Here is a 26,608-nt window from a genome sequence, read left to right on the forward strand (position 1 = left end):
ATTTAAAGAGGTTTTGATTTATTAGTATCACAATTTAATCTGTGTCGGCTGACAATTATATCCAACCAAGCCAGTTATGCACATTATAAAATCAAAATTGACAATGTGATTTTATTCGTATTTTGTGAATAGTAAATTGTGAAGAAGAAGAAGAAGAAAAGATTTCTTATAAATGAAATTATATTATAGGGCATTAGCTCTGCACTGGCCACTAAAATCTCTATTTTAAATCATCACTTTGAAGTTATATTTATATTTTGAAGAATGGGTAACCAGACAGTTTCTGGTAGCCACTGACCGTCATAGTTTTTATTTATTTATATTTTTATGCTACGCTATGCTACGCTATGCTATCTAAGTCAGTGGGAACCACATTCATCATCGTTAGTAACCTTCATCAAAATACATTATTTTGTGTTCAAAAGTAACAGGCCCACTCAATATTGGAGATATTGTCGACTTTATTGCACATACACTATTTTTTTAAAAAAACTATTTTTTAAACTATCCCTTTAAAGCGGTTATATTAAACTCGTTTTGACCAAAATAATAAAAAATATTTTATCTAACAGTTGTTTCTCGCAGTTTCGAGGGAATATATCAATTATATGAATTTGCTATTCTGATTCTATAGCTCACAATTTTGACTTTTCTCTTCTCGGGAAAACAAAAAAACAAAAAAAAAAAACAGAACTGTTAAAGATTAAAGCCGCAATCGCTTTTTTTATTCCGTGGTGGAAATGCGTTTCTATAGTTCCGTAGACTGAACTATTTACTTTTCTTTAAAGGCTTGCTGCTAATCTTCACCAGCTACTTTATTTTTTTTCTCTCTCGGTAGCGGTTACTCCCATAAATCTGCACCCAGTCTCTCTAAGGTGTCCACAGTGACGCAGAAAGCGGAACTATAGAACAAACAGCTGATACCATCCTGCTGTACTTCAGCACGGAGCGTAAATACTGAGACACTCGCTGTCATCTTCAAACATGTGGTGGCTTTTGCCTTGTATCCTCGGGTTCATCAGACTCTACTTAGACGGCGTCAAAGTTCTTCTATACCAGCTTTTCAACAGATCCTTCACCCTGCCAGGTTAGAGGTTTTTGTGGTCACGGATTTGTAGTGATTTGACGGGCGCTTGTTTTATTGTCAAACGGCAGTTATTCAGTAGTTAGGAGCTGTTTTGAATCATTCCGAATAAATACGCTTAAAGGGACAGTTCACGCGAAAAAACATTGCATTTATTTGCTCTCGTTCATGCTTTTCCGATTCGGTTTTGTTTATTATTTATTTTTTTCCCTATAAATATATATTTATTTGGATAGTCCGCTTTAGGCGTTACATTGCAGTATTAGTATTTGTCCGTTTAATATCTTCTAACACTTTATTTTGATCGGTCAACAACATACTGACTGTAAGAAGCTTTGTAGTATTTGTGAACTTATTCTACTTACCCTAAACTTATCCTAACGGTCTGCTCCGATGGCTAGTAGACCTCTAGCTGCAAGTGAATGTAAAGTAGTTGACATGTAGTTACAAAGTGATGTCTAAAGTGGACTATCGAAATTAAGTGTAACTATAATTAGTTACATGGCAGCATAACATAATCAGACCTTGTTCACTTCTATTGTGTGTGTGTTTGGATATACTTTCTGACATTGAAACAGCTCGTGAGCTTGTATATTATGAATCCTAATTTTGCTGTGATTTATGCAGAAAAAACATAAAAAAATGGTTTAAACATTTTTTAAACATGTTTCCCATAACATAACTGAGTGTAACCTTTGACCTATTTAGTCAAAAGCTGAGGTCTAATTTTTTTTTTTTAAAAAAATAATAAAATGTTATAATTGAAATAATTACATAATATGGGTCATAAGTCGATGTTAACTTAAATAGTTTATATAATAATTAATGTATTTATAATGCATTTGTTTTAAATGTCTCATAATTTCATTTGCCTCTTGCTGAAATGCTGGCTTTAAATTATAGTTTACATAAATATATAATTTATTAAAGAAATAGTTCACCTGAAAATGAAAATTATGTCATTATGACCAAAACAGCTTGCTTAGAAACTTTTTTCAAACAGAACAAAGGAATACATACAGGTTTGGAGTTACTTGAAGGTGAGTAAATGATGACAGAATTTTGATTTTGGGTGTGAATTATTCCTTTAAGGAATATTTAATTAAATTTATAGCAAAGTATAGTTTAGATTGCTGCTGTAGATTGAGTGAACTAATCACATGTTTCTACTCAAGATTGTTCTGTTGCAATTTTAGAACGCTCTTTATTTAAATTTAAATCACTGTTAAAGTCCTCGATACATGAAAAACAGGGTGTACCCGACCAAGGGAGGAAGGTAACTTGAGCCTAACAACCACCGGACTGAGAACCTTGGTGATCTGGTATGGCCCTATGAACCTGGGCGCCAGCTTGCGAGAAGTCGCCTGAGAGGCAGGTCCTGGTGGAGAGCCATACCTTCTGACCACAAACGTAGCGAGGGGCTGGAGTCCGATGACGGTCAGCTGCTGCCTTGGTGCTGTCTAGAGGTCTGGGCCAAGACCCTCCTGGCCTTATTCCAGGTGTTACGACACCTCCGGACAAAGGCTAGGGCAGACGGCACCGCAGCGTCGGGTTCCTGGATGGGAAACAAAGGAGGTTGATAACCAACAGAACATTCGAAGGGTGACATACCTGTGGATGCCACTGGTAGAGTATTGTGGGCGTATTCTACCCAGGACAGCTGCTGACTCCAGGAGGCAGGATTACGGCGCCAGGCAGCGGAGTGCTCTTTCAAGATCCTGGTTGGCTCGCCGCATTGACCATTAGACTGAGGGTGATAACCTGAGGACAGACTCAGAGTGGCCCCGATCTGTCGACAGAATTCTTGCCAAAAACGGGAGACAAACTGGGGACCCCGATCAGAAACCACGTCTGTAGGCAACCCATGGAGCCGGAAAACGTGGTCGATAACCAGTAGCGCGGTCTCCTTGGCAGAGGGGAGCTTGGGGAGGGCAATGAAATGAACCGATTTAGAGAAACGATCCACCACCGTAAGGATAGCGGTGTTGCCCTTAGAAGGGGGAAGACCAGTAACAAAGTCCAAGGCAATATGAGACCAAGGACGGGTGGGGATGGGGAGGGACATAACAGACCTGACGGAGGCTGATTAGAGGTCTTAGTCTGGGCGCAGACTGAGCAAGCCAACACAAACTGCCTGACATCCTGGCCTATAGACGGCCACCAAAATCGTTGACGGATGGCTGCCAACGATCTCCTGACTCCCGGGTGACAGGTTAGCTTGGAGTCGTGGACCCCACTGGAGCACTTCAGAGCGAAGGGGCTCAGGGACAAACAACCAGCCGCTGGACACCCCACAGGAACAACCCTCCTCGACCGGCCTCGCTGACAAGTCTCTCGATCTGCCAAGTAAGAGCCCCCACAACCACCCCATGAGGGAGGATTGGGTCGGCAGAAGCCGCTTCTCCCGGGGGCTCAAAAAGGCGAGACAAGGCATCAGGCTTGACATTCTTGGATCCGGGCGGCACGAGAGGGTGAACCTGAAACGGGTTGAAGAAAAGTGCCCAGCGAGCCTGCCGAGAACTCAGCCTCTTGGCTGAACGGATGTATTCTAAATTCTTGTGATCCGTCCAGACCAAAAAGGCTGAGTGGCCCTCCAACCAGTGACGCCACTCCCCAAGGCCAACCTGACTGCCAGCAGCTCCTGTTGCCGATGTCATAATTCCGCTCAGCAGGGTTCAGACGGTGCGAAAGAAAGCACAGGGATGTACTTTCCCATCCTGGGAGGAGCGTTGGGACAAGACAGCGCCGACTCGACATCAGATGCGCCAACCTCAACAATGAATTGTCTCTTGGATCTGGAACAGAGAGAACAGGAGCAGAGATAAACCGGGACTTAAGCTTATCAAAGGCCTCCTGAGCCCGTGAATTCCATACGAAAGGAGACTTAGTGGAGGTGAGCGCAGTTAAGGGTGCAGCCACCTGGCCATAATTCCTGACAAACCGCCGATAAAGTTGGCGAATCCCAGGAATCGCTGCAGAGCCTTTCTAGAGTCGGGACCGCCATTCGGCGACTGCCTTAACCTTGACAGGGTCCGGTTTCACCTCCCTTCCGAAACAATGAACCCAAGGAATGAGACCGACTGGCGTGGAACTCACACTTCTCCGCTTTGACAAAGAGCTGATTCTCTAACAAACGTTGGAGAACAAGGCGAACGTGGTGGGTGTGTACCTGGAGAGAGGGGGAGAAGATGAGAATATCATCAAGGTACACAAAGACAAAACGGTTAATCATGTCTCCCAACACACTGTTAACCATGTTCTGAAGACAGCAGGAGCGCTCAGTGAGACCAAACGGAAGGACCTGATATTCATAGTGTCCCGAGGAGTGTTGAATGCTGTCTTCCACTCATCACCCCTCCCGGATCCTGACTAAGTGGTAGGCATTGCGGAGGTCTAACTTGGTGAAGACCTTAGCTCCCTGCAAGAGCTCAAAAGCAGAAGACATCAAGGGTAAGGGGTACCTATTCTTGACAGTGATGTCATTGAGTCCCCTGTAATCAATACAGGGACGCAGAGAACCATCCTTCTTTTTAACAAAGAAGAAACCAGCACCCGCGGGAGATGAGGAGTGGCGAATGAGCCCATTACGGAGGGATTCCTGGATATAAGTGTCCATAGCCTCTCGTTCAGGAGCAGACAGGGAGAATAAACGCCCCTGGGTGGAGAAGTGCCCGGGAGAAGGTCAATAGCACAGTCGTAGGGTCGGTGGGGAGGAAGGGATAGAGCTCGGGACTTGCTGAACACCCGACACAGATCACGGTACTCCACCGGAACGCCAGAGACATCCACCTCCTGATCCTGATGAGAGGGAGACACAGAGACAGGAGAAGCAGCACCCAAACAAGACACATAACAAGACTTGTTCCAAGACAAAATTAAATTATGGGACCAATCAATGTGAGGACTATGCTGCTTCAACCATGGATGCCCCAAAAACAAGACGAGCCTGTTGGGAGTCCAGGAGAAGCAGCACAATGTTCTCACAGTGATTGCCCGACACGACAAGACTTACACAGGGAGTGGAATGCGTGATGGTGGAAAGTCTTTGGCCAGACAAGCCCCAGACCGAACAGGGAGGTGAGAGGAACGGCTGGGATGCCCCAACTTCTAGCAGTCTGGACATCGAGGAAGTTGGCCTCGGCCCCGAGTCAACCAGAGCCTCGCAGCTGTGAGGGGTTCCTAGACAGGTTATTACCGCAGGGAAGGAGGGCACGGGAATAGGAGAGGGCATGGGAGATGAACCCACCAGGACGCCCCTGGTATTCTAGTGGGCCTTGGCTTTAAAGGGCACCTAGAAACCCGATGTCCAGAGTTGCCACAGTACAAACACAATCCCTGAGCCAGACGATTTTGTTTCTCCTGAGCCGTGAGGTGGAGACTTCGACCCAATTGCATTGGCTCAGGATCACTGGAAGACAGGGATGGGGAACACTCAATGCTCTGGGACCCTTGGTGAAGTCCCACGCTGACCGAGGAAAGAGATGCTTTCGACGAAGACGGATCCGGGCCTCGATGCGTAAGGCTAAGCTGATCACCTCCTCCAGATCTGCCGGGGTCTCCTGAGCCGCCATCTCATCCTGGATCTGAGGATCCAGCCCCTCCCGAAACAAGGCCCGCAGCGCACCCTCATCCCACTTGCACTCGGCGGACAGTGTTTTGAACTGAATGAGGTATTCTGTGACAGTCTGATCTCTCTGACGAAGTCGAACCAGTTTGGCAGCCGCTCATCTCCCCTGACGGAACGGTCAAACAACTTCTTCATCTCTGTGCTGAAGCCCACAAAACTGGAGCATACAGGTGACTGAGCATCCCACACAGCTGTCCCCCACGCTCGAGCCTTGCCGGTGAGAAGCGTGATGACGTAGGCCACCTTGGTTTGTTCAGAGGCATAACGACTTGGCTGAAGTGCAAACACCAGAGAACATTGGGAGAGAAAGGCTTGGCAAGAGTTCGGGTCCCCGTCATAGGGAGGAGGATTGTTGGCATGTGGTTCTGGGTTGGAATGACTGTGGGATGAGACTCGGACCTCCTGCTGAAGATCTTTAACCTGGCTGCTTAAATGAGCCAGTTGAGAGGTGAGGGAGTCAACCTCCTGAGAGGTAGTTGAAAGTTGATTGGCATGATGACCAATCATAGCCCCCTGGTGGGCCAGAGCGGTACGGACGTAGTCTTCTTCCGCTGGGTCCATGTAGGTCAGTCCGTACTGTCAGAGCAGACAAGCAGACCCAATTGCAGAAGAAAAATGAAAACGAAACAGCTCGTGAGCTTGTATATTATGAATCCTAATTTTGCTGTGATTTATGCAGAAAAAACAAATAAAAAAATGGTTTAAACATTTTTAAACATGTTTCCCATAACATAACTGAGTGTAACCTTTGACCTATTTAGTCAAAAGTTGAGGTCTAATTTTTTTTTATTTAAAAAAATAATAAAATGTTATAATTGAAATAATTACATAATATGGGTCATAAGTCGATGTTAACTTAAATAGTTTATATAATAATTAATGTATTTATAATGCATTTGTTTTAAATGTCTCATAATTTCATTTGCCTCTTGCTGAAATGCTGGCTTTAAATTATAGTTTACATAAATATATAATTTATTAAAGAAATAGTTCACCTGAAAATGAAAATTATGTCATTATGACCAAAACAGCTTGCTTAGAAACTTTTTTTCGGCAGAACAAAGGAATACATACAGGTTTGGAGTTACTTGAAGGTGAGTAAATGATGACAGAATTTTGATTTTGGGTGAATTATTCCTTTAAGGAATATTTAATTAAATTTATAGCAAAGTATAGTTTAGATTGCTGCTGTAGATTGAGTGAACTAATCACATGTTTCTACTCAAGATTGTTCTGTTGCAATTTTAGACGGCTCTTTATTTAAATTTAAATCACTGTTAAAGGGCAACCATGTCCCAGCGCAAAGCAAAAGGATTAGACTCAAATCCATCCTCACAATGGTCTTTTGTATCAGAAATATTTAAATCTTCTGAAGCCTGACAGGATTAGCTATAGAAGAAACAAAGAAAAAAAAAAGATGATTGAGAAACACAGATTTTAAGATTTGTTTGTTTATTGGACTATGCTGTTGTAAAGAAATGTAAGCTTTGCAATTAAAACAAAAAAAAAGTAACGTTGCTTATCAGTGATGATTGGCATAATTTATGTTTAAAAATGCGCAATTGCACGTGTTTTTCCATTATTGTTGTTAATAATGATAAATACAGATAAAAGCAAAAGAGTGTGAAGGAATGGCATCATTAGTAGGCTTATCACAAAAGCAGGTCATGCTGTTCTTAGTACATGAGCGTAGGATGCAGTTTCTACATTTAATGATCTCTGAGACCACGGCACATTCAAGAATACTCACAGAAGGATGACAGGATATGTCCCAAACAAAGACAGTCCATGACAGCGTAAAACATCTTTTTTTAGATATTACACAGTTAAAGAAAAAATCATAATTTTCTTGTTTCCTGTCTTGCCCAGATTTGCCCAAGCAGAATGGAAAGGTTGCCATAGTTACAGGGGGAACCAGAGGAATGGGATATGAGATTTCCAGACATCTGGTCAGCCTGGACATGCATGTGGTCATCGGTATAGTATCATCTCCTACCTGATTTATAAATTATTGCACCAAAGCCATTTCCATTGCTGTCTCGACTCCGGCTCAGTTCAGCCTCCTGTTTGGTTTTCTTCTACTTCTCATTGATTTGATTTACAAATATTTTCCATTCCAAACAGTCAGTTATAAGTATGACTGGTGCTAACGGAGCACCATCCCAATGTTTCTCCCCTTTTTTTTTTTTTCTTTTGCTGTCGGTGCGCATTATCAGTAAGAGCTCTCTCCTGAAATATGGCGTCACATAAAAGGCAATAAGAAGGGCTTATGCAAGAGTATCTCTCCCAACGTGTTCATTCAAACTCAGGACAGGTTTCATAGGGTACTGCATGTGTAGGAAGTGATCTTGACAGAATTTTATATGCACTTTTTTTTTTCATTAAAGCCTGTTGGTAAAAGTCTGTGCTAAAACTGTTGTGCAATTGCTGCTTGAAACCTGAGGTAAATCATTGCTTTTTTTTGTTGATGAACTGTCAAAAAAAAAAAATTTATTACTGGGGAAGGAGCTTATCCTCAAAGGTATATTTTTGTACGTCATCTACTCCTAAAGTTGTGCATTAATTACATGACTTATATTGAGACTTAAAGCAGTAATATGTTGAGTGAGTGTTTTTTAGGAGCTAAAATGAACCCAAAAAGTTTGTTCGGTGAGTTGATTCGAACTGCCAAAACTAACTCAAACGAACTTTGTTTTGGGCCGATTTTGTTCGAATTTGCATCATTATATTGAATATTACTTTGAAACTCTTTGGTCATTTTTGAACGCGATGCTCGTGGTCTAATTGGATTCATTGATATATGCTAAGCTATGCTAAAAGTGCTATCACCAGACCCAGAGATCAGCTGAATAGATTCCAAAATGGTAAAACCCAACTTATTTTCTCTGAATGAGCTTAAAAAAAGTGAACAGAATTTTAGTTTTTTGATGAACTATACCTTTAATGCTCGATCTGATATATGCAAATCCTTGAGCAAATAAAGACGGCAGATTTATTAGTTTTTACTGATTTGCTTTTATATACTGCATATGCATTGGCCATTTGATGTAAATGATAATAATTAGTATACTTAATGGAATAGTTCATCCAAAGTTAGGTGAATTAACCATTTAATTCGGTTCTTTTCTTTTCTCTCCTTCAGCTGGGAACGAGGAGCAGGAGGGTCTTGAAGCAGTGAAGAAGATTCGAAAAGAGTTAAATCAGGGAAAAGGTAAAATTCATTCAATTCAAGCTAAATGTCTTTGAAGAGCCTGGGGTTTTTAAGTGGTCGGTTGCGTAAGAAAAGCTCTGCAAGCTGAGTTCCCCAGCATCATGTACCCTCCTCCATCGGTGCTCCTGACCTTTACGGTCTCCTTGAGGTGATGATTTACTCCTCAATGACCTGATGCTGCTTAATTTGCAGCTAAACAGGATCATTTTTCTTGCCTTGTTTGGATTGGTGTGTTTACTGGAAGAATGTGTGAGAGCAAGCAGAAGAATACCAAGAGAGAGATGTTTGATGATTGTGTTCGCTGAAGAACCATAACCTCATTGTAATGCAGATGGGATATTGAGAGCCGCAGTTCGGATGAAGACGCGCTCACTTCCCTACGGTATCTACCCCTCCCCCACGTGGATTTTTAACTGCTAGCCGAGAACAGGCCCGTCGGTTTTCACTTCTAGCTTTCATCATAGTGCTATTGAACTTGAGAAATAATGCACTGCAGGGAAGCTGTCCTTCTGCCCTCATCTAGGGTCAGTTTGTCTAAAACCATAACCTTAAATACCAGTTTTGAAATCGGTCTTGGTTCAGAGGGGGGAAAAAAAATGATGCGGCGAAGATGACGGATGTGCTAACAAGAAATGAGTCTTTCAAAACAAGCAAAGGCCTGGCTGGAGGTCTGTTTGTGTGCGTGTATGCGTCTGAGGCTTTTGCTCAGCACGATCTGTCACTGTACTTCTCTAAGCCGGTCTAATAATGACACATGATCGCTCTTTATATGGCTACAATCACCTAATGAGGGTTAGACATCACATCCAGTTAAACGGAGGAGGTGTTTTAGGAAAACAAGATAGACTGAGCTGACAAAGATAAGACATGTAATTATAATGGGCTCAGACTGCTGTAAAGGAACTTTAAAGTCAAACGGCCATCTTATTCAAGATGTTTACCGCTGTTTAATTGGACAGTCTAAATGCTGCAGTGCTGGTTATTAGAAAATATTGCTGTTCCAGAATGATGCGGCTTTAAAACCAATTGATGGGGTCAAAGATGTCTCATTTAAATGTTTGGTTATAATGGCTTAGGTTATATTTGAATAACACTAAATTACACTAAAGCTGCCAGAGGTATGTTGCTTCAACACAAGCGTCTTCATGACTCATGCTGTATGTCAGCATTATTAAAAAGCGAGCTAAATGAAACTTAATTGAACTCAAATGAAGTGAATGAATTTACAGAGGGATTCACAATTAATTGAAAAGTAATCAAGATTGCGATTATTGGTACAGCAGTTTAAATTTGTCACCGTTAACGACAACATATGCTTTGTATTTCATTAACTTGCAGCGTTAGTTTGAATTGTTATTGTATTGCTCGCTGCACATGCATAATGTATTAAAAATCTGAGTAATAGTTTTGTTCATCTTGCTGCTATGAGTGTGAAGTTATAGGCACCGTTACATTAATAAAATTGAGTCAGTGCTTCACAGTCATTTTAATGTTAGTTATATTCCAAAAAAAAAAAAAAAAAACACGGTACAGTTTTCCAGATCAAAGTCAAAGTTGTTACCCATGCTCCAACTACATTTCTGCAAAACATATCTGTTTATGCTGATTATCTGTAATTGCTGCAGTCTCAAGTTGAAATAAACATTAGGAGTCAAGTGACTTTAAAATAGAGCCTAGCCACAGTTTTGATTAAGAAACCTTATTATTTGCACAAAAATTCTGAATATTATGCTATGGACTAGATTTACTAGGGCAAAAAGCACTGATAGAGAGGAAATTTCTACAGATGATTTACTGACAAGATGCACATCAAAGAACACAGATGCAACATCTTATTTCCATAATGACCAGCACAATCTATAAGAGCAGTGCAAATTCCCGCCTGCTTTAAGGCATGCCTTTTTGGGGCGTTCAGGTAGATCATGCAGAAAATTCCAAATTCCATGGTACTATAGAGAAAAACGACAAAAGTGAGATATAGCAGTTTCATATGTAATAACGGTATGCAATATCCGTGTCATAGAATAGTTGCTTCAAGCAACTTCCAATGAGAATAACTTGTGGTGGTTGTGGAAACATTAGTTAGAACAGGTTTAATATAAACATGCCTAATGCTTTGCTTTTTCTTTTGCAACCGTATGTCATATTTGGCCCATAACATAATTTATAGCATATCTTAAAAAGTAGTATTACTACTACACGCATCAAATTATCCACAGAAATATGATGCAGCATAACATGAACGAATATTACTTGAACAGCAAGTTTTATTAAAATGATTAAGGATCATGTGAAACTGAAGACTGGACGGTTATTTTTATCAAATAGAATAAATATAGCCTTAGTTTGAGCATTACAAGACCTTTCTTACTGACCCCAAACTTTTGAGCGTTAGTATACCAATCTCAGCTCGGGCACCAAAGGGGAAAAATGTTTACTGTCTAGCCCCTAAATGAATTTCGATAACTTTGAATACCCAAGCTCAACTGAACTGAACCACCCAAAATGGCACCGGCCAAGCTCATCATGGGGTCACGCTGACCCTTTACTCTGCGGCTCCAGAGATAGTGTCCGTCTTAGACAGATAGCGCTGAGTGACTGATTCAGGGCAGAGCGCTGCTGGCAGACACACTCGTCCCACGCTGATCCGCTCTCCTCTCTCTTGCCCTGACAACACAAGGCAGACGTGCAGAGCTGAGCCATGGCAGGCGGCAATACACCCTGTCAACGCGTTATGGATTCAGTCACTCTGGATGGGCGGACAGTTATGTTCCCAAGGCTGTTTTCCACCCATCCTCTGCTTGTCTTATTTCTCCACGCAGCTGCTGCAGCTCCGGATCTGCGGTGTGATTTGTGAGTGACGAGGCCTTTGTAGCGGTTTTCAGAAAGCGTCTGTGTCAGATGTTAGATGTGGTCATAGAGTCTGCCGTAACGACACGCACTTTCAGGGTTTACTGTATCAGTTCGACCATGATCTGCTGAAATGTGATATACATATTGTATGGCCATAAAATGTACGTTTAAATATCTCTTCCTCATCACGATTCGCTTTTAAATGGTATTTAAGATTATAACTAGTGCCTAATGAAAAGTATTTCAAAGGTGCTTGGATAGTATACATTACCCAGATGATTACGTTGACTTATTTTATTAATACTGTCTGTCAACTTTGCATTCGTGCACTATGGGATTTGTTTGGTTTCCGGTCATTGTCAAAGAAATGCCAAATGCAAGTTTTCACCAGACATATCAGGGCCTGTAATAAAGTTCTTGAGGATCATCCAAGAGCTTCTTGGCAAACATGAGGCAAACTTTTATGTACTTCTTAGTGAGGAAATGTTTCTGCCTTGCTGTTCTGTCATGGATCTATTTTTGACCATTGTCTTTTGATGTTAGTCATGCTGAGCAATCATTGGATATTGTATTTTGTGACTTCTTAGATTGGCAACTATTTCAAAATGTTCTCCGTTTGGATGACATTGCTCTCATTGTGGTTTGTTAATCTGACCACTTGTGGTGGAAATTTAGATTTCCAACCAGTGACTATATCTTTTGAATATTTCTTTCAGAGTCATTCGATTCTTGTCATCTGATTCTACTCTGTCCTTGTTGTCAGTGACTTGCATGCTAAATTGAGCAATCAATATATGCCCCTTCATGCATTTGTCCAGCAGATTCTTTTTCACGAATGAGATGCCTGATTGCTCATGAATGAAAAATCTCATTCAGACTAATAGTTGCAGCTACTTAAAGGAATGGTTCACCCAAAAGTGAAAATTGTGCCGTCATTTACTCTCCCTCAAGTTGTTCCAAACCAGTAGGAATTTCTTTGTTCTGCCAAACACAGAAAATATTTTTGAAGAAAGTTTGTAACCAGGCTGTTACCATTGTCTTGTATAACAGGAAAAAATAATATGCAAATCAGAACTGGGAAGTGAACTATGGAAGTAAGAACTATTTGTTTAAGTGAAAGTTTCTACTCGTTCTATACTTTTCAATAGAAATATGGTAGTTGTGTTCTTTCTTAAATAGAAAGTTAAAAAGAATGGCATTTACTAATTTTTACATTATAAATGCCTTTACTGTAATTTTTGATAAATTAATGTTATCTTACTGAATAATTGTTATAAATAAATTTCTTGTAAACAACAGCAAATAATTCTGAAAATGAGTTTTAACAAAAAAAAGCGATTTAATGAGAAAACAAACACTAAATTAAAATGGGAAAATTTTAAATATAGGCCATAATAGTATCTCAATAACACTAAAATAGCACAGTTTTTGACTCTCATTGCTGGTCTTATTATGTACTCAAACTCAATTGTTCATTGCAAAGTTCCTATTAACCTGAATGTAATTCTCAGTAGGTCATGTTGAGAGTTTATTGTGGTACCTGTCGACAGCCAGCTGGCAGCTGATGTGAACAGCAGACGTCTGCACAGTCAGAACCTGCACAGAACCTTCTGGATCCTCACCAGTGGAGTCAGTGTTTGGTAAAATGTCTGCTTGTTGAGGGCTCGTTGCAGGGGTGACGGCACCCTACCGACTGATGTAATTAGACAGACGCCCCAACATATGCCCAAAACACACATTGTGTGTCAAAGGTTCACAACAGTTGTTTACAACATGTAAAAAAATGTTATTATAGAGACATGGGTGCATATGCACTAAACAGGAGGCTCATACATCTGTAAGGTGTCAAAGACACAGCACTTGATAGTGTTTGTGTAAGTCACTGTGTGCTATCATCTGTTTTGCATTTTTATTATATGCCACTCATACATTTTTATCTTCTGCGGCATCATTACAATAGCAGTGACACTGCAATTATGACATCAGTGGAAAAAAACAGCCAGTTCCTTTCTTTATCTCTGTCCTTTATTGATCTACTCCGTCACTTCCTGACTTGATATGGAGAGATAAATCTTATCATCCCTTCTAAGATTTACTGTCCAATCTCTATCTTCCATCTACATTTCGTAGACCTGTTGGAGACCGAGCCGACTGGCAAAACCTTGCGTCTCAGCCAGAGCTGTCACTTACCCAGGAGTTATTCTCTATCAGTCTTCCTCTCTCAGGAGTGCGTGTCTGATTTACTGGCAGCCTTTGAAGATGGAGAAGGGGGGAAATGTCTTTGTTGGTACTTGAAAATGGCGGTATGCCAGTCACTGTGTCCTCCAGCTGGCACTGTACCTCTGGTGCCAAGATTACCTCATTACCACACTCTTTGGCACATCCAAACTGAAAAATTATGAGAGGAAGAGCAAATAAGGATGAGACGGGTATATTCCGTGGCGGGCCGTATCCCCAGATTAACTCACCTCTTATAAGGCAGACCTGTTGTTCCGGTGCCATCAGAAAACGGCACTCATGAGTTGTTCATGGGCTCTTGTGCTCATTACTGTGGCTCGGATTCTTAATCAGAACAGAACATCTGCAGGCTTTTTCTGTCCAGCAGCGCTCCGAGAGACACGCCAGCGATCAATCATGCCAGAACAGCCACCAACTGAAGGGCTTTGAGGAAATCTGGAATTAAAAACACGGAGCGGAAATATGTGGACAGAACTTGCACGATTGTTGGCTGTGGTCTCTCATTAAGCACAATGGAAAATAGGGCGTGTTTGTATATAGTCATTTCCATAGACAGAAAGACTTTTGAATGATAGCGTATGTATATTTTAAAAGCTAAATTGCAACATATTTCTGTCGTGACAGCCCTCTGAGGGATTGGTGTGGTAATGCACATGACAGTGTTGCTGCGTTTGGTAATGGTGGAATAGATCTGCTACGCTGCCGCTGCTCCTGCTACTGCCAAATACATCCACAACATGCTTCTGTGAGCGTCTAAGAAATACTGCAGCGGCACATATATGAAATGACCCACATATAGCATACATGAATCTCCCTGTAGCAGATCTATAAAGGTGGAGCTGGGGAAGGTGGAGGGTTTCTGAAATGCGCTGCAATTGTTTTTAAATCAATCGTTAACTTTATCGGACTGCAGAAGGAGAGCATGTGGCATCAGCACTACTTAGAGATGATTGTGTGTTAAGAATCTTCATCTTGTTTTCATTTGCTGAAGTTCGCACGTCTGGCTGAAGAGATGCTCAACATTCACACAGTCATATCTGACAGTAATGTTATAAAGTCTATAACACTTACACTTACACTATTTTACCATTTTGGGCAAAGTAAAATTTTCAACCAGATGCATTTTACACTTGTTCTGTTTTGTCTGGAATGCAGACTAAAGACCTGGAATGTCAGACCACCTCCTGAAGTGGTTTGAGCGATAGGATTTATATCTCGATTGTGTTTCAGAGGGCATTTGCACCTGGTCTTTTCACGATCGGATAGCTATCCGAACAGGCAAAACGCATTAAGTGACCAGGTATAAATAGCTGGCCGTTTTCATAAGAGCGTCTAGCTTTTTTTTTCAGCTAGGTTAACTGGAGCCAAACCTGAGAAGGGAGTCCAGAAGATTCCACTGCGGTCCTGGACACGAAACGTGTATAGTTGCCTAAATGTGAATGACCATGCACTTGTGACCTAGTTTCTAATTTTTGGAAATCATTAACATACACTTTTCTAACAATTAAATACATTTTTTACAATGCATTTGTGAATCTCAAGGAGAGTTTTTGGGAATTTTCTCATGTTTAACGAATGAGGCCCAATGTACACTTTATGTTGGCAATGCACATACTTCACATATCAGTTTAAACCAACCGTCCTTTGAGCGCTGAATCTAACCAAATGTAAAAACACCCTAAGAAGTGCGTGCTTAATAGATCCTTGTTGACAGTATTGTAATGGAAATGGCCTGAAGCCGGAAAAACAGTAGCTTTTTCAAGACAATACGCAGGCTTTAGTCATCTCTTTTGCCTCACACCATAAACTGCCTCTTATATATGCACAACACAGAGAGAGAGAAACCTAAGGGAGGGCATAATACATCATTAGGGTTCTGCCCCATGAGCATGTCCTGATATATCACACATACAGACTCATACACACTCAGCTGTATCTCACCCCCTGCCCTTTCATTTCTATGAGTCATGATACACAATGTCACCATAGAGAGACATCATTCTTCCTGTTTATATCCCCTCTGTTTAATACTCTTGTCATAAATTCAAATCATTTAATTTGTGTGAAAGGTGAAACTAGGAGTCGATGGCTTTTATAGCATTCTCATGAAACAAGTGTAGAATATGGCTAGAATTGCTATGCGTTTCATATTTAAAGTAATATTTTGACAAATCAAAAGTGAAAAAGATGATCAAAAAAGGGGCTGTCAGTTTGCTTGTATTGATTGGAAAAAAAAAGGAATCGGGGGGCGGGGGCACATGAAATGATTGGGTAATTCTGTAATTTCGTACTTTTCCACTGATCTATTGATTTTATAAAAACATGGAACAAAACAAATGTCTTCATGAATGAGTCATTAAGTCCCTAAGAATCAATAACGCAGAAAAGATCAATATTTCGAAAACAGAAAAGGGAGCACTTTAACCTAGTCATGAGTGAAACTGGTCTATCATAGGTTGTTACTTTTGAGCTTGATAAGCTGTCTAAGAACATTCTGTTATTTGGGGATGAATGAGTGGTTTTTGTAATGAAGGGTTGCCGGTCAGAATGGCATTTCACACTCTAAACTGGGGTAGCATCAGACGATTAATGTAATGTAGTGGGTAATTGCTGTAATTGTGTAACTATAATTAGTTTAATTATGCGGTTGAGTACTCAGCACTGGAAAGGTGCACGCTGTGCCAAAGGGTTGAAAGGAATAGACACTCACGTTTTATCACTAGTATGAGAGCTTTGCTTCTAAGTCACCACTGAAATAGTATGTAATTGCACGTCTTAATGGGAGGGCCAGACAGACAATATTTTTCTGTTTGTATAATACATAGATCTGATGCAGCATGGGCCTATTATCAGCTGTTTCCAGTACGCCTGTGCTGCCATCCCAATCTCTGTTCATTGCACCTGGTTTTCTCATCCCTGGAATGCCATCCCATTCTCCTTCTTCCATTCATTATTTTATTCTGGGCTGATCTCATGGATTGATAGCATTCAGGTCAAGAGCACTGTAAGGGGCCCAAAGGGGATTTTTTTTTTTATCCATACAACCAATTTCAATCAGCCAGAGATGGGCTATAAACCTTAAGGGAGTGCTGGTGTTTATCACAGTAAATTTCAGAAATGGAGACACCTTGAGGATCAGAGAGGTATTCATAAAGCAATTAACTTCATTACTTTCTGTTAAATTGAATAATACAATCTAGCAAAGTTCTAGGTTCTATTAACTAACTTTATTTTATATAGATACATTTTTGCAGTGACTGGTTACATTGATAAAGACACAGAGACATTAGAAATTGATTGATTTATTGATTATTTATTTGTATTTTTTTTATTAATTATTTTCTAAGTTCCTTCTATAGTATATTTCTGTTTTAAATGCTTACATTTATTTTACTGATTTCTAGTCTAAAGAGCCTTGAGTTTATGTGTGTTGGGTCATTTTTTTTGTGCAGCACAATGGTGAAATGTTTAAGTGAACTGAGCAATGCAAATATAAAACATCAAATATGGTAAATGTCATGTTAGTACATGACAGTTTTCATTTTTGAATAAACTAATAGTTTAATATACAACTCTATTACTCAGTAGTATAAAACTGGCCAAAAAGTGTAGTATTTTGTTGAAGTAGAGTGGTAAAGGTAGTGAACATGGTCTGATATGAAGCGTGTATGGTAGCAAAATCCATTAATTGAAAATTTATTTGAATTAGGTTCATACAAAACCGATTTATTCAAACTAATTACTTTACGTTAAAAAGCCTTGTTTAATTCATTTAAAGGAGTTTCAGCTGGAATTCATTAATTGTTTTTACAAACGAATTAAATCATAAATTGACAATCCTGAATGTAATAATGTAATTGGGGTAACAATCATTTTAAGAACATCACCGCATTTTTACAATTTTTGCACACGTCTGCCATCGTGGGCCACCTCTAAATCTTGATGACTCTGTTTTGATGCGATAGCAAAGGTGAACGTTTTGTCATATTGACCTTGCCTCGCCTCACTATTATGCTGGGAGGGAAAAAAATGAACAAAATACCAGGATTTGCATAACATGACAACTAAAACTGATTGAAGCAGTGATGTGCATATGACTGGAATATTTTAATGTAGTGTCTCATTTTCATAAGCTGAAAGCCCAAAGGGCTTATTGAGGTAAACACAATAGCATTCTGATTCACATTAGAGCAACTTGCAGATGCTGCAGTTTTAAAAGCTTGGGTTTCCACACGTCAAATTTCTAGCCATACTTGGGCATGTTCTGACAAGCATCAACAGTTCCGCTAAACATTTCATTTAAAAGACATCCTTGAAGTATCACTGCTCTTTTATGGGCCTCCTGTGTACGTTTCTTGCTGTCCACCCCGGTAGGCATGTAATGGTCTAATTCTCACTTGGGAGCCATTATTAGCTCAAAGGTTAGTCCCGTCAGACTGAATGAATGATAAGCCTAATTAAAGTTGATGGAGAACAAGAACAGAAGGGATGAGTGGGCAAAACTCCAGCTTCTGTTTCCACAATTGGGATTGTGACCCCCTTTAAATAGAGATATAAAAACCTCTCATATTATTCAGATTAGGCTTTAGAGACCAAGCCAGATCCATACATGGTCCGTTCATTCAAATTAAAGCATAATGTTTATTAGTGTTGCGTACATGGTTTAACACTCTTCAAGATTATTAACTAAATTACAATACGTATAATAACACATTTTTCAAATGTGCTCTATATTAATATATAGTCAACAGTATCCTTCAAATGAAACTATACTACCTGGTGAATATTGTTTTGTTGGTAGTTTTCTATCTTGGAGCGTATTTTTCGAAAGATTTAGTTAATTTAAAAAGAACCGATCGATGAAACACTGATAGGTCATTTGGGATGATGGAAGAAATGTCCTTTTGACTTTACTTGAGCGTTAGCGAGTGGAATAATTTGCATGCTGTGAAATGAGGCTAATTGGATATGTGCTTTGATGTACAGACCAGAATAAGGTTATTAAATGAACTACAGCATGAGAATGCTGGATGAATCAACAGACATTTAGCCTGCAACTACTGTTTAAAACCAAGCCCTGTAAAACAAGCTGACAAGCTGTGTTTACTTGTTTTATTTGAGGAGGGCGAATGCTTTGACTGTTATGAGCCGCTTATGAAAATATACTGTGCATTCACTATATGTCATCTTTGTTGCGTAGCAATTCTGTTGCAATATTGAATACTGTTTTGCTGTTATAATGTAAGCTTGTGAACCGATTTATATCCTGAAAAGACCTGTTCATCTGGTCAAAGGAAGACCTTTCACAGATGCTTCATTTTATCGGATGATTCAGTATTACTGTCATTTGCATGCTTTTGTGTCGTCCTTGAGCAATTCATTGTGTGCTTAACAGGGTTATGTGACATATTGGAATTGAATTGAGAATTCCTTTTAAATTCTAATTCAAATCCTGATTTTGCATTAATAGCAAACAGGATGCATAATTGCAAGTCAGATTTTTTTAACGTAAAGCCTACTTTTTAATTGCCTAAATTCATTTTCAGCATGTGTTCTTATTATAGTATTTAGTACTGATTTTGTAATCTCTTGCTTTCAGTGGAGTTCATGTACCTGGATTTGGCCTCTTTGACATCTGTGCAGCACTTTGTCCAGAGATATAAAGCCAAAGGTTTGCCACTTCACGTCCTCATCAATAATGGTATGTAAATTCCTTAATTTCTCGAGTTTCTCTGTTTCTCCGTTTCTCAGCAGTTTTGCTGAAATAGTTGAAATGATGTCATATTTGCAGTGTCTAACGTTGTTATTTAATGAAAGCATTACTGTTTTTAACAGTAAATCAATTCTGAAGATGCACTGCTTTTTGCAGCATTTTTTACGCTCATATAGACGTTATAACATTTTCCATTTATATATGAATATGCACAATGTACAAACATGAAATCGCAATGAATAATAGTATTCGTTTTTACATTTAACCTAGATTAATAAATGTCACAAAATTGCCTCTCGTTGTTATTTTGCCATGCTTAATATATTCATGTTAACAAATTGAACCTTACTGTGAAGTGTTAGCTATTTATCGTTTTTAAGAGCCGTACATCTTGTCTCTCAACCTGAAATCTCTTGCGTCCTTCTAAGCTCGCTCTGTTGGACATGTCTGGTCTGTGTCCTGAGGGCCTTAGGGGTTGTTTGTTTTAACTGAGTGACTTTTATTTAGAAGCCTGCCCCAGGGAATGTCTCAAAATGACAGGAGCAGTCACACACTGTCCTCTCCCTAACAGAGAGAATTAATAATTCACGCTCCCCTTTTCACGTTTGTTCTCTGTGGCACACCCCCCTCCCCTCCGATGCCGGTTGATGGGTAAATGCATGTGTGCCACCCCATCGAGGGTCTAATGATGCAGAAAGGTCAACTGTTGACCCCTCTAGTGCCCTGCCTGGACAGGACACTGCATGTGTCTGAGGGAGAGTCAGGGGACATTGATTGTCTCTTCAGAGGTCCTGCAATCATGGATCAATAACATTAGGATGCATTAGTTTTAACTTTCCAGTAGGTTTGGGCAATAAACTGTAACATATTGGGTTTGTGGTAAAATTGCTAAGATGATAAGCTTTTGGACATTTTTGCTCTGGAAAAACTGCCATCCAATATTAACCAAAACTCAAAGATCTTCACGACAACTCGTTAAAAGAGGGGGGTTTAACTTAAAGAAATTATGACAGAAATATATTACCTTAGGTACAGTATTGCATCACCCTAAAGGGGTTTATTCTGCGATAACTGGCTGGATGTAGATTATACCACTTAATACGGGGCTACTTCCCACAAGTAAATAATTAGATACAAATTACTGAGTCAAGTTGAAATATTTTATAAACCTCAAATACCAATCAATGGTATTATTTGGCATTGCTAATGGCACCACTTGCTGTCTGGTATTATTACATGGATTTGTGGAATACTCAATTCTGATTGGTCAGTCACCTCGTTCCAAGGTTTGTTATTGCCAAATTAACCGTTAAAACTAATAGCACAGACTCATCTGAGTAGCTACCTGCAGTCAGCACCGTTTACCCAATGGGAAATTTTTTTTTCGTCTTTTTGGCTAATAAAATATTCAAACTTTTTTGTGTAATACATGCTATGACTGCACAGTCTCATTTAGTTGTCCATCTAGTTTGAACTTCAGTCTTATACAACAGCTGATAAGCCTGTCGGGCTTTATTCTGCGATAACAAACTGCTGGATGTACATTATCCCTTATATAAAGACTGGGACACACCAATGTTGACCGTTGACCAATGTTGGACCACCATCTAGTGTCCATCAGACGAGTTTTACACACATCGGCTCACCTCGAGCTCATGTTGATGGCAGTTTGCCCGGTTAAACATGTTGAATGAGCGTTAGGGCCATCGGTGAGTGCAAGGACTCTGATTGGTTGTTCTGTTTAGTGAATGAGTCGAGAATTAAAGCCAAAGTTATGAAAATGAGCAAGTCAAGACAGCGCAGACTGTTCTAAATTGATGTTGTCTTACCAAAGCCTTCCAATACACAAATATTTTCATAACAATATGAGGTGCGTAAAATGAAGAAAGATATCAACATAATTGATTTTCAAAATGGTAAGAGAGTACTACTTTGTTTACATTTGTTACATCTATGTATATCTTGTATATCCTTGTTTACATTTCTTTTGAAAGACAAATATAAACTGTAGATACCTGCTGATATACAGTTAATTTTGTGAGGAGGCAACACCTTTGACTTTCGATGCTGCTAGTACTTTGAAGTCGATGTCTGATCAATCAGAATCATGTATACCAGAGAGCTGTGTAATAACATTCTCTAAACTAATGGGAATATTATGATTTGTTTAGTTTTTTTCACTCCCTTTAATTGCTACAGTTTTGCAGAACTGACAAAACATAAAAAGTCTGTGCTTTGTTGTAAAGTAATAATTTTTTAAATTTGATCACATTTTTAAAGATTTAATAAGTTACCGTATTTCATTCAACACCATTTTTGATGAGGAGTTGTATTAAATAATAAAACACAGAAACTAGAATCTAGAAAAACACAAAAAGGATTTCAAAAAAAAGGAGTTTGATTGGGAACAAACAAAAATTTTTGTGCCTACCAAACATTTGGGAAGCATTTCCTTCTCTATTATGGTAAATGAATATTGTGATAAATATCACTATGTATGATGTGGAAAGAAATATCATGATAATTTTTTGGCATATTGCCCAGCCCTACTTTCCAGCACGAGTTTAATTAAAGAAAACATATTGTTTCATGTTGATTTAATATGCTGAGGACATTTTTATAATCCTGATTACCGTTTTCTCCTGCAAACTGAGCTGTAATTCTGTTAAGAGCAAAATAATGATGAAACATGTTTTCAAGAGCACAAGCTTATTCCCGCATGAATGCTGGTGCTCAGTCTCGGTCAGGGTTTTAAACTAGATTACATCCATTTAATATTGGGATCCACCAACTTTAATTATCTTGTGGCGCTCCTTTTAAAGACATAGAAATGCATTTCTGTAGAGGGATATTTTTTTAAGTCTGAATGTGACACGTGATGTTCTTCGCATCTTTTCATCGAAAACATGACTTCTTGTCGGCGAGACCATGAATTAGGCAGAAAGAGACACATTAAGAACGTTAGTTTAGGAAATGGTGATTCGCTAGTTCGGTTTCATGTGAAGACATCTCTGATATCCTTCTGTGTGTGCCAAAAGCCATTTAAAAAGACACAAATCAATAAACCAGCAATACCTAATCCACAGTATTCAGAGCGCTGCATGCAGTAAGATGTTCTCCGAGTGTGTGAAGTTCGTCGCTTTTCAAACCAAAGGAAAGAGTGACTCAGAAGTGACTCATGAGCCATTTTCGAGGTGTGAATACTTGATCAGGCCTAGTAGGAATCTTCCTGGTGGCCTGCATATTCTGTCTGTTCATAATATATCAGCAGTGACGTTCCTTTATGTCTGCAGCTGGCGTTATGCTTGTTCCGGAGAGGAGAACAGAGGATGGATTTGAGCTACACTTTGGGCTAAACTACCTGGGCCATTTCCTGTTGACCAACCTGTTGCTGGATGTGCTGAAGAAATCAGGCAAACCCGGGCAATGTTCCCGAATAGTCATTATGTCTTCAGCTACCCACTATGGAGGAAGATTAACTCTGGATGACTTGCAGGGAAGGTTAGAAGCTTTTTTCGAATTATAAGTCAGATGTTCTTCTAGCCTCAAGCCTTTTTGTGAATGGAAAGGACAAGCTGAAAGACAAAGATTTAATCTTCATACTTATATTTAAAAATGTATATATTCCGTTGTGCACAAGGTCACTGCTGAATATATATAGTGTTACATGTAGTGTTGTGTTTTCTGTGTTTGCACAGTCTGAATGAAATGTATGTTCATTAAGTGTTTACAAACTGTCTTCGTTTTTATTCTTCGATTCATAATTTAGAAGTAATAGGCTATTTTTTATCTCTTTTTTGACCCCCTCGTCAGAACGCTGTGCTTGAATAGAGCATGGAGGTTTGTAGACTCGGAAGGAAATGTTCACTGCTGTGATTGGCTAACAGTTGTGCATGTTACATCCTTCTCAGATGGACGCTGCTGTGATTCTGTGAAATACTCGGGACATATCAAAAGGCAATAGTGACCATGAAATAAAAACCGTTACTCACACTTGCGTGGTGTGACATTACTTATAGATCCAATGTAGTCAGCAGCACAGCATTGTCTTTTAGTTTGTCTTTCCGAAAATCCTTCATCGAATTGTGTCTTGTTTTGTAAATGGATCGGTGGGTGGGGCTAAAGAGGCAGTGATGTTGAAGCACACGTTAATCTTCCTCTACATTATTACATCATAAAGTGGCACATTCATTTTGGTGGATTGATTTCGATATAAGCTGTTTTTAAAATGATGAGAAAGCTTTGAGTGCTAAAACTTAATGTTTCTTACAGCACAATGACTTACTATATATCAACGGATCAAAAGAATTTTGATATGTAATATTTAATAACATTTTTGAGCTTGGAACACACATGAAAATACTCTTAGAGGTGTGATTAATTTAGACTAGTTGGTAAAACTATAGGTATTAGGGATGTAGATTATGGTCGGGTAGAATAAAGCATTAAAATGTGCTTAATTAATAAAGGACTAATATTTTAGTAATATACCTGATAATAAGCAACTAGACCCTAAAAATAAAGTGTAACTGACTAGATTTATTTATTTAATAAACAATCCACACAGCAACAATAGTCTAGTAAGTTGATTTAAGAAAAAAAAATGATATACTGTAGCTATCTAGTGCTTTCCTTGCTGTATCATGGGAGTGCAGCAGGCGCTTGCAGTGAAAACATGAAATATAGTTTATTTTAGGACTTAAGGAAGCAGCATCATGGAGGTCAAAGCTGTAACTAAAATGTGGAAAGGCGTTTCATTTATTAGGCCATTCTTCAAGTGCAGTGGATGTGACTGACGGCGCTCTAAAAAGTGAAATGGGCAGAATTAGAGATGGTAAAAGTAAGTGGCTCCAATATCATTGGTCTTGAGGGATTGGTCTTGTTCTCACAGTGGTTCTAGTTTTGTGATCCAATCTCTGTATGGTTCAGTTGTCTTAGGAGTAGATTACATTGACTCCCCACATTTTGAGGATGAATGAATGTAAAAATGACCATATATATATATATATATATATATATATATATATATATATATATATATATATATATATATATATATATATATATAAATCTTTATTTTGGAATTTGTGTAGGTAAAGTTTGAATATTAACGTAGTCATAATTTCATAATTCTACCTAGCACTTCAGCTTAGGGTCGAATATTCACTATTAACTAATTGGTTGTTCGCATGCATATTGACAGTTTATTAGTACTTAAAGTACATATAAATATCTCATTCTTCATGCGCATATTTTAGTTTCCTTACTCCTACTCCATACTTAACAACTGCCGTACTAACTATTAATAAAAGTATTATTGAGAAGTCATAATTCATAGTTTGTTGATATTGGTCCCTAAACTAAAGTGTGAACATAATTGAAAGAATACTAAGATCAATTAAATATTATTAATATTCACCCTTTAAACAAAATAATTTTGAGAATTCAAAAGTGGGGCAAATGGTAGAACTAGGACAGTTTTTTGTACATTTAAACCACTAATACTTTGTTATGAAACAGAAAGTTTTCCTAAATTTTATTAGATCTCCAAAATAAATATCCATTTACATCCATTTTACATCCATTTATATACATTATAATAGTGTGATGCCAGAAATCCAGTGCAGCATTTGAAATGATTGCCTTTTAGTTTTTATATTTTACTTCAATTTGACAGAAAAGTATTGGATTTTAATATTAGCCATTTATCAGTTGTCATCATGGAAATAATATTGTCTTATCGGTATTGGCCAGAATTTTAATATTGGTGCACCCCTAATATTCTCAAAGTTGAAAACATGTCCAAGTCTCTCATTAAACACAGATCTTCCTGTAGTGCGGCTCTGCCCATCCTGTTTGCATCTGCTTTATTTCTTAAAATATTGCTGCTATTCTATTTTTCCTCGGGTCTGCTTTTATTGCTTTTCAGTCTTGAGAGTCCTCATCCGTTTCTGCAGTCATGTACTGCAGAGACTCAACGGCTCAAGGACACTGTCGCTATAACATGCAGCGTGATTCAGAGCACCATGTGTCTATTGATTGACTGAATGCAGCAAAGCCTCCTGGGAGGCAGAAAGGGGTGGTTATGAGTGTTACAATAAATACTGACAAACATCAAATCTAATACAGCAAACAAGGTGCCCGTCTGCAACTGACTTCTTGTCACGCTGTATGTTAAATGTGTGGGGGGGCCATGCTGTGGGTTGGCACAGAAGATTCCTAATAAATACGTCCTTCAAGGTGATAGAGGGAGAGAGGCAGGGGTGGGCGCAAAGACATCTGCCGGTATAAATAACAGATAAATGAGTCAGCTGAAAGATTAGACATGGATTCTTCATTCTAGGGCATTCTAGGACTTCGAAACTTGCATAGAAATGCAAGATTTTTGATTCGTTAATGTGGGGGTCACTGTCTCCTCTAGATGCCTGAGAGTTTTTATTTGATACTTAGAGCTTCATAAAGCACGTAGCATTGTCGTGAGACTAACGCTGGTGAAATATCATGATTCTCAATGACAAGTCCAATACCACAGCTAAAACTGTACATGAATAGGCTGCATGCAACTCGGTTTATTTACTAATCGTTTGAGGCCATTTTTTTTTTATTTAGTATTTTTGGTTTTCGGCCGAACACCGAAAGAGCTTTTTTTTTTGCTATTTTCGGGTCGAACTATTTCGGTTGCAGAACATTCTGTGCATCCCTATTATTTATCATATATATTTTTTTATCATGTTTACTTCGGAAATGCATCATAAAATGAGTTGCAAATTCTGTTCATGGTTGTTAACTGTACATTTAGTTTGAATAATTGCCTTTTCAGTGTGTGTTAAAAATATTCCAGCTGCAGTGAACCTGAAATAACAGAAATATCACAGGAAAAAC

The 26,608-nt window shown here is 39.0% G+C and overlaps 1 protein-coding gene across 2 annotated transcripts in view; it reads left to right on the forward strand.

Moving 5' to 3' along the window:
- dhrsx (dehydrogenase/reductase (SDR family) X-linked) overlaps positions 1-26,608 on the forward strand; it is a 39,968-nt gene that overhangs the window by 4,221 nt on the left and 9,139 nt on the right. Inside the window, exons 1-5 of one of the 2 annotated variants that reach the window (XM_043235386.1) lie at positions 934-1,087; positions 7,581-7,688; positions 8,854-8,922; positions 19,613-19,714; positions 23,020-23,227. In XM_043235386.1, the coding sequence (XP_043091321.1) occupies positions 985-1,087; positions 7,581-7,688; positions 8,854-8,922; positions 19,613-19,714; positions 23,020-23,227 (590 nt within the window). In that variant the 5' untranslated portion in view covers positions 934-984. Of the gene's footprint in view, positions 1-933; positions 1,088-7,580; positions 7,689-8,853; positions 8,923-19,612; positions 19,715-23,019; positions 23,228-26,608 lie in introns of those variants that run through there. The other variant, XM_043235391.1, reaches the window with a different exon arrangement.

The sequence above is a fragment of the Puntigrus tetrazona genome, chromosome 1 (genome assembly GCF_018831695.1).
Source record: "Puntigrus tetrazona isolate hp1 chromosome 1, ASM1883169v1, whole genome shotgun sequence".
Lineage (NCBI taxonomy): Eukaryota > Metazoa > Chordata > Actinopteri > Cypriniformes > Cyprinidae > Puntigrus > Puntigrus tetrazona.